The sequence below is a fragment of the Cariama cristata genome, unplaced genomic scaffold (genome assembly GCF_000690535.1).
Source record: "Cariama cristata isolate BGI_N322 unplaced genomic scaffold, ASM69053v1 scaffold29377, whole genome shotgun sequence".
NCBI lineage: Eukaryota > Metazoa > Chordata > Aves > Cariamiformes > Cariamidae > Cariama > Cariama cristata.
Window position 1 is genome coordinate 37,882 of NW_009628818.1, and position 9,426 is coordinate 47,307.

At 44.0% G+C, this 9,426-nt stretch overlaps 1 protein-coding gene across 1 annotated transcript in view; it reads right to left on the minus strand.

Moving 5' to 3' along the window:
* LOC104165358 (cyclin-dependent kinase 15-like) overlaps positions 1 to 6,702 on the minus strand; it is a 34,807-nt gene extending 28,105 nt beyond the window's left edge. The window contains 6 exon segments of the mRNA XM_009704956.1: positions 1,011 to 1,073; positions 1,853 to 1,947; positions 5,508 to 5,587; positions 6,180 to 6,277; positions 6,428 to 6,676; positions 6,679 to 6,702. Of these exon segments, the coding sequence (XP_009703258.1) occupies positions 1,011 to 1,073; positions 1,853 to 1,947; positions 5,508 to 5,587; positions 6,180 to 6,277; positions 6,428 to 6,676; positions 6,679 to 6,702 (609 nt within the window).
* Between the last annotated feature and the right edge of the window lie 2,724 nt (positions 6,703 to 9,426).

The window sequence follows — 9,426 nt, forward strand, 5'->3', positions numbered from 1 at the left end:
CGGATGTCGGACAGGAGAGCGGAGCAGCTGGCTAGTGTTTACTCACAGAAATGCCAGTGAGTACATGTTACAGCCATGTACTCCATGTGCTTTACAAGCCTGACTGGTAGCAGAACCCTTGAGATCTGTGCCAAAACTACAACACTGCATCTTGGACATATCTGAGCTTTAAGGATGTTTAAAATCAGAGGCCCCAGGAAACTTCATTAGAATTGGTGTTGCTTAACAACTATCTGGAAAAAGATGTGAACAAGGTGGCAACATCTGAAGATGACAGAAGTATTTAGATTAGCTGTGATAAGAAGTGACAGTGAGGAACTTCAGAGAGATCTGACAAAGCTAGATGAATAGGCAGTTTGATAAGATACAAAGTTATTGTCGACAGTTGTAAGATAAATTAACTGAAGCTGCTCAGGAAAAGGACCCAGGCATTCACTGAGGACATCTGCACTGAAACCTGAAGTCAGTGTGCAGCAACAATCCTGAAAGTTAATTAAATGTGAAGATGCATACAAAGGACAGTAGGAGACTGTTATAACATCAGCCTATAAAGTAAGGGTACATCTTCAGCTGTTCTCAGGTCCAGTCAACCAATCCCAAAAAGATGTGGTAGAAACAAGAGAGACTTAAATAACTGTAAATATGAGGATAGTGCCAGATGAGGAGAGAGTGAGATTTGAGAGTTCTTAGTTAGAGAGATGAATAATGTATTCTAATGATAAGAGGATACAAATTTGTGTACAGACAGACTTCCTTGCCACAAGATGTCATTGTTTACAAAAGCTGAATGTCCTCTTGCAGGCTCAGAAAATGGGAAGCGGGGCTAACCGAAAAAAGGCTTTGGAGACTGAGAGGGAGGTTGTTACATCTTTATCAAAGGCAGATTTTCTCCAAAGTTTTTGTCATATACAGAACAAACAAATATTAGTAAGCAATTTACAGTGACCATACATAGTGGAAAATAACACTTCCTCATGCTATAAGGGATACTAGTCTTCTGAGGAACTCACCATAACATTGCATGAATGAAGTCCTCCAGGATGCTGGCCCATGTACTGTGCTAGATCTGTGTGCTAAACAAAAGAGGAGAACTTGAGGCAAAGCTACTGGTGTAAAATGCTTCTACCAACAATGCCTCTTCTGTAAATGGAAAAAATATGCAACCACTACTAAGGCGTCTCTTTCACCTCGGCAAACATCTGATCTGATGCAGTACACAAGGATGTGCTTAAGTGCTGGGTCAAATTAGGGACCTGGCTGACCTGTTATCTCACCCTAGCAGTTTATGACCTGAAGCTGACAGTTAACAGAATTCATACTTGTGCCAGAATTAATCATAAAGCTGCAGTAAGAAGACAGAACCCCTGTATTTTCCTTATAATTTGGCTGATAGCTATCAGCAAAAGCAACAGAAGTAGCAAAACTCATGCAGAGAACTTTTTTATTGCCATCCTGCCCTCCCCATGGTGAGGCTTGGGGTCATGGTGAGCCACTGGGGTCAGTGCCAAATCTGACCCCAACTGGGATGTGAGCTTGTATCATTATTTCCTACCCTTGCTGTGGCTCAAGAACAGTACTTTTATTGTGTGTCAAGGCAGAAAAGAAGGTAAATAGTGTCTGCCACCCTAGTGCAGACACGATACGGAATAATTTTTGCATACAGCTGTTGCATATACAGAAAGAAAAGAGTAAGGCTGTGTGGCTGGAAAGCAGGAGATCAAGAAGGAAAATCAATCATTCCACTAAAGGATTACAACTCGTTTCTTTGTAGATGTCTCATAATGCAGTAAATTCATTATGCAGCCTCTTCCCAGTACTAGCTCCACAGGAAGCTAGAAAAACATCAACTCACCACGTACTCAAAGACAAATGTTAGTGTCTCCTTGGTCTGGATAATGTCATGAAGCAGTACAATGTTGGCATGTTTCAAACACTTGAGAAGAGAAGCTGGGAAAACACAAAAGGAAGATCAACTTAACCACTGCTGTTGGAAGTAGAAGGAGATAGTGCACATAGCAAGGCAGTAAAAATAAAAAACTGGGGAGAAATAGCCCACACATGACAGTTCTGTAAGAAGCAGCAGCTACTGAGTCTGGAGGAGGATGGAACAGCTCCTTAGAGAAGGAAGTATCAGTGCCCCAGGCTTGGCAGGAACCTGTCCTTCTCTCAGAGGTGGGATCTTGCCTCTGTCAGAAATAGCAGTTCGAAGTTCCCAGCTGTCAGCTTCTCAGCCGAGGAGAAATAATTTCTTCATGGCAAGCGCCAAGAGGCAGGGGTTGGGAGCTCCCAGAGCCAGAATGCAGCAGCCCCCAGCTTGTCACTGAGCTTCTCATCCTTCTCCCATCCCCTTCCTGGCACGTGCCCTCAGCAGGGCCCTCAGGGGACTTCTGGGGAAAGTCAAGGCTCTATCAGCTTCCAGCTTCACAATAACAGGGTGTAAAAATCTGCCAATAGAAATCACTGTAGCTGCTAAGCTGAATTCTGAATTTAGCTCTGTGCTTTTAGCTTGGAGAAAGCACATTGGTTACTTTCTCCTGTTTAAAATGCAAAGAACAGAGATGATGATGTTACTGAGTGAACAGTAACTTGTTTGTATTTATACAGCTTTGGCATGTTTTTCCTTTCGGCCTAACTTTCTAAAAGCATCATTGCAACTGTGTGGCCCTGGTCCTTAGATGCTGACATGCCTTCGCCGAGCCTCAGCACATCTAGGGCGTGGTGATGGAGGGGGCAGCAGATGGAAGAGTCTCTGCCTCCATATAGACCAGAGAGCACTGACTGATGCTGAGATAAAAGCTACAGCCTTCTGAGCCTTTCAGCCTTGCGTTAGGTTTCTCATGATAGAGCAGGGTCCAGCCGACACACTCATGAAGGCAGCTTCTCAGCAGAAAGTCTCAAAGACAGTCTCTATGGGGGAAGAGCATGCACAGCTTCATCACTTGCTACCTTAGGTTTAAGACAATAATTGCCATAGCTCTGTACAGAGGAGGGACGTGGGGAAGCGGTGGAGCTGGGATTGCTCTGCCTGTAGATCCCTGGCACTGCTGAAGAATCCGACCCAGCTGTTACACCAAAACTGTGCACAGACAGAAGACCCAAAGCTCAACAAAAACAGAGGTCCCTGACTCGTTCAGCTTCTGACATAGCAGAATAGCCTCAGAGCTGCTCCAGACTCACCTTTCCTTGCTGATTAAAACCAAACTAGTTTACTGTCACACCACACAGTGGTACAAATTTCATTCAGATAAGGCATGGGCGTACAATCTTGTTTCTGCTGAATTAGCCGAAGCACACAATACAGAGCTTGGGCTGGCTGTGGGAGGCCAAATGAGTTTTGGTCCTGTATAAAAGCTGCTTTTTGTTTTTCAAATATTCTGCAAGAGATATTTGAAGAGTTTCATGCTGGCAAAGCAAATTTATACTGGATTAGCACTTTGCCTTTTGTGACCATAACAATTTCACCTGGTTCTAAAAGCCCTACAGCCAGAAACACTGTATTACACAGCATATGTCAATACTGAGACTGCTGAGCAGTCAGGGATGCCTGATTCCGCATAAATACTGGAAACAGCACGGATTGTAAATTAGTTCTTGTACAGAGCTTGGTGCTGCTGCAGCTAAACTGCCTCTAGCACTCATGCTACTCCATTTAGCTACCACTGGTATGTTACCAGTGCACAGCAGTATGAACCTTAAACACACTCCACATTACACCTAATTGCCTATGGACCCAGTAAAGATACTTTGGCTAGATCCCATCTGCTGTGGAAAGGGGCTGCTAACTGGCTCTGTGATACCTCAAAAATCTCACATGACCAGAGCTGTTTCTCCAGAGGAGCAGTACAGAGCATCCACAGTAACATGGAGAATTCAGCCCCTGTGTCTGAATCAGGCCTCTGGGAACTGCTCCTCGCTTGGTTGCTCCTACAAACTCCTGCTGGGGTGTCAGGTGCTACAGCCAGAACTGAACTTTAAACACGTTTCGTCTCTGTTGGGCTTCCTGGGGTGAAGCAGCTCTTTGTCAGGGGACTGCCATTCCTCCAGGGTAGCAGAGAATGCACTGCGTTAATAAATCTCGTGCTTTGTTTGCGCTACTGACTTACATTGTAAATTTGAGGTGTCAGATGCTGCAAAGCTCAGCAGTACACAAAAGATCTATTTCAAGTAGACCCTTCATAGGATCACCCTTGTTTTCTCCCATAATGAATGAAGTTAAGGCTCTCAGCCTGTCCAGTCCAGCATGTTAAAGGGTTCTGATCTTTAGAGCATCATTAGTTCTATGTAGATAAAGCTTTTAAGACTTATTTTACTGGTGGGATACAAGTGTAAACGCAGAGCAAAAGCACCACAGCGAATGAGTGTATAGGAAACTGTAACACAAACCATTCTGTAAATAGGCATATTTAAGTATCTCTCTGCTTTTACCCAAAATTGGACTAAGGACTTTGTAAACTTTCTTATCTTAATTACACTGTTATAAACCTGGTGTGGGTCCACTGACCTCTCTCTCATTACTCTGAGTTGACTGCTATAAGAGTCCTTCTGTGCTAGGGCTGCTCTGTGAAAGCTGGCACATCTGGTCCCTGACTCTCCATCCCCGCAGTGACAAGATCAACCCTAGTTTTTAACTGCAGTAAGAAGTAAAAAACAAAATATGTTTGACCTTTTACATTGATAGCTCTCGCTAATACCAGACAACAGACTGGCACAAAGGTTGCCTATTTCTGTGTAAGGAAAAAAACAGATTATGATCCTCTTGGGATTGCAGAGCAGATGAAAATAGACGCCTTAATCAACCAGGCAGTTTGTGAACTTGGTCTGTAGGGACATGTAAATACATTCAGCCAAAATCAAGCACTTAGACAAAAGCATTTCTTTCTCAAAGAAATTGAGAAAGCTGCAGACATTTTGCCCAGTGCTCTACAAAGTCAACCGATAGAAAGAATTTCTCTCTGGGCTAAAATGATAGATGTTATTAAACACCAGTTCTATTGAAAGCATTTATTTTCAGGCTGGGATCTGTGATGCTCCAGGTATCAGCCAGGAAAGTGGCACCATTTGTGATAACAGCAAGCAGAGATCTTGGTGCACAGGGCACTTCCAGTCCACAACTGCCCAATGCAACAGCAGCAAAAACTGCGGTGCAGTGCTAGTGTATAGAAATGGGAGGGAGAAAGCGACTATGCAGCAGGTAGCAGGCAGGATGTATAAGAGGGTCCCTACACTGTTAGAAAGGACAAGCTTGGATGTATCTGTCACAAGGGAATACACCGGCCAGCAGGTTCCCCCTCTGTCCATCACATGCTCACCCAGCCCAGCACAAAGACCTTCCTCATGAGCGGATAAGGAAACCGAGAGTTTTGGGAGAAGGACAGCCTGCACACTGAGTATGCAAGAAAGGACATGGGAAGACATCACATGGAGCTTTTTCAGGTTAAAATGAATGCTCTTCAAGAATGATGTCCTTCGCTCTTCACCAGTGTTTGAAGAAGCTCTTCATGTCTTACCTTCTCGAATGGCTGTAAAGGGCACTCCCTCCTCTGCCTCCAGCCTGATCACTTTCAATGCCACCAACTGGCTGTTGATCCTGTCAGGTCAGAGTAGAAGGTCACAGGAAGCACCTCAGTGCTCAGCATGACAACATTAACTGTCTCCCGGGGTGCTCCACACTTACCCAAGCAAAATTTCTAGGTCTCACTCCTCCACCCAGGCCAAGCTCAGAAAGGAAATACAAACCATCTCCATCTGTCTTCATTAGCAGCAAAACAGGAGCCAGCCCGCCTGGCTAGCGCAGCACTGTTCTGCTGACCAGGTATTGCTAGAGCGTGGGTTTGGGCAGTGTTCCCACTCTGCCCCCTCACAGCCTTCCTGCACATGTGTGATGGCAGCATGGCCTCACCCCCAATTTTTCCATCATGCAGGGATCACACATTTCAAGGAAAACCCTCGCTGCCTCCCTGGTGCAGCCAGACAACCTCCTGGCAGGCTGCTGTGGAGCAAAGTGTCTTTGTGGAACCTCCGTGATTGTAGTGGAGGAGTTCCCTGAAAAATTGGGATGGGGCTTTGCGAATATCCTCGTTAACGGCAAAGGCAGACCTTTGATTTGCCTTTATCTCCCATAACAAGTGTTTTCAGCAGGCACTGGGAAGGCAATAACGGCACCAGTGATCCTTGCTCACCTGCTGATTCCCTTGTACACAGTTGCACAGGATCCTTCACACAGCTTCTCTAGATGTACATAGGATGTGGCAGCTCCAAATGGGATCCCTTGTCTCTGCTTCATGAAGAAATTGGTATGTGTTTTAGATTGCTGGGTAGAACAAGAAGCTACTAGCATGTCATTCAGTAATTAAATACTGATTCCATGGCTGGAATAATCATAGAATGAAGTATCTCGTGTCTGGCTCTATGGATGCTGCACACTCACCCATTTGAACCTCTCCACAACATCCTGCTCCTGGAAAGGATCAGCGTAACTCCAAGGCCTCTGCGTCCGGCACCTCCAGCTCTGGAGGGTGTGGAGCTGTGGGGGCTGCAGTGAGGGCAGAGGAAGGGGTGCTCTGCTTACATCCGACAGCTGGCACAGGAAAAGAAGGCAAACTATATCACTGGCAAACCACCATTTTACTGATGTGATTCTTTCCTTTCTCCTTGGCTGCACTGGCTTTGAGAACTTCACACCATTTTCATCTCTCTCCCCATCAGTCACAGATCTCTGGTACAGTTTCTCAGCTTCATCTGTAAGAGGAACAACTGTCTGTATGTTCCTGTCTTGGTAAATGGTAGCACTCACTCTGAGAACACAGGAAGATAAAACTGCCCTAACTGCAAAGGACGCTTCTACCTATCATTCTAAATGCATGTTATTCTCTCTTACCCTTGATTTAGAATCATAGAATCATTATGGTTGGAAAAGACCTGAAAGATCATCAAGTCCAACCATATATCCAATGCCACTATGCCTGCTAAACCCACTAAACCATGTCTCAAAGCACCACATCTAAACATTTTTGAACACCTCCAGGGGTGGTGAGTACACCACCTCCCTGGGAGCCCGTTCCAATGCCTAATGACTCTTACAGTGAAGAAGTTCTTCCTAATATCCAATTTATTCATCTCTAGATAGCAATCTGTTACAGCAGGGACTAAAAACCAAATGCAGAAGTGGAATTTCAGGAAATTTAAATTTATGCCGCCTTCTCCTCCTTTACTCCTCACCCCCCTCCCCCCTCTTCCTCACCACTGTATAATTTACACAGCCTGTTAATTTTGCCCATACAGCATTAACAGTGCCGTAAACTATACAGCTATAAAAATAGTAGTAATGAATTGCTGGCAGGCTGCAAGCTCCTCCTGAACAGCTACACTGGATGGGTGCCTGCATTATCATTTGACTCAAATATAACAGGATTTGTAATTTACGGCATGCTGCCTCCTCCAGAACTGTAGGTTGTTGGCTCCCTCCCTGTTTTACAGTCCCTCATTGGCATAGAGCTCGCTGGAGCACAATCTTGATCCCATTGATCCCATCAAAGGCATTTATTGTCATCTAAGGCACGGAGTCCTCTTTCAGTAGCTTCACAAGCCTGAAGCTGCAAAGTTTGATGCTCTGTCGGTAGAAGCAAATGTGAATGTTTTGCACCCCCACAGCAAGTGAAAGGACCCAGGCTTAACCTATCTCAATGCAGAAGTATCACGGTGTGATAGTAAATACCTCTGCTGTAGATGCTGCATCCATGTGCTGAAGGTCTTGGATCTGCTGGGACCCCCTTCTCTCTGAACAGCAACTGCAGCATCCTGGTCTGCCAGCACTTACACACAACATGTCTCCCATGTCGTCCTGTTTCAATTAAAATGTATCCCTTTTTTTTTCCTCCTTTGCTCCTCCTCATCCCTCCATCTGAAGTAACAGTTCATATGACTCGCATGAGGTCTCTGCCTCAAGCAGTCTTGTGATTTCTACAGTTTTTCTTTGAAAGTCCAACATGCAGTGATCCAAATTCACCCCTGGAGTAGCTCTATTGATTTCAGCTCAATTGGCACATGCCCTCCAAAAATAGCCAACATTTTTTCACAGCTAAATGTGGAGAATTAAGCAATAAATCCAAACTTTCTGCTCCTACAAATTTCTTTCAGTTAAGCAACTGTCAGTGTAATGTGTTAGGTAAAGAAGTGATAGGTTTTGTACAGGAACAGACCTTGAATTCCCTCCATGTCTATAGCAGTTACTATTCTATATGCCGTTAGGCTTTAAGTTGAGCTATGTGAGCAGTGTGGCTGAGTTGTGCTTTCTGCAGGAACTGTACATTGACTGTCCTTGCTTTAGTATTTAGGTTCTTAGCCATGATGGGGTGGCATTGTCAGCATGGGGACCTGTCTGTCCCTGTTGGATGACTTGTCTAATGGATGCAGTGAGTTGTAGCTGATAGAAAATAGGCTTGTCCACATGTCTAAATAACCAGAGAAAACTGATTAATCCAGCCCAAAATAGATTTCATCAATTCTGTACTAAGCAGGCAATGCACAGTGGACTTATGCTGGATGTGGACAGACAAAAGTCCCCTTCTTTCAGCCCCTCGTGAGTAGGAGTCACTGTGCAGCTTCCTAGGACTCACACCCAACCCACACTGAGAAAATGCTGATTAGGGGTGAGGGAGGAGGCATCACACTGTGGAATTTTTATGCTGGCCCCTTAGGTCCTTCAGTTTTCATTTGAATGCATGATGTGAAATCTTCCCTTTGCTTCACTGTTTTGGTGTCTAAGAATAACACTATTTCCCTGAGCAGAAGGCTTTTTTCAAGCAAAAATGTCCTGGGAAGGCAGGAACAATTTCTGTGTCTCATTGCAACCAAACTATGCAGCCCTTTGTATGGCAAGAAGGAGCTAATATACTTGGAAGGCTTGATTTCTTTCACATGATTTTCTTTTGCACTCCCCAGTTAGCCATAATTTGCTAAATATCTATCATCATGGTCTTCGATCTTCTATTTATTTTCCACATATTCTTTGAGCCATCAGAATACAGCAGTAATTTGGATGTGCTGTCCAGGCATGAGAAAGGTTGTCTATTTGCAACATACTCAGTAATAAACTGGTTATGCAAGCATCGTTTGCACATCTGTACAAAGTTTCTTATTCTGGAAAATATTTTTTATTGTTATGACCATATTTATACAAATGGACTTTTAGAATACATTTAAGCATAAATAATACTTGCATTAGACATTTTATATATATAGGGAATGGAAAGATAAATTTTCAAAAAGTAGACAATACAAAAACATACATATTAATTCATATGAAAGTTATTCATTTTAATCTTAGGTACATTTTGTGTCAGGGAGTAGAGAGGAATTACTCTGTTACAAAGCAAAGTGATCCAACTTTTGCCAGTTAGCTGGAGCTGGTAAATGAAGAAAGCACGG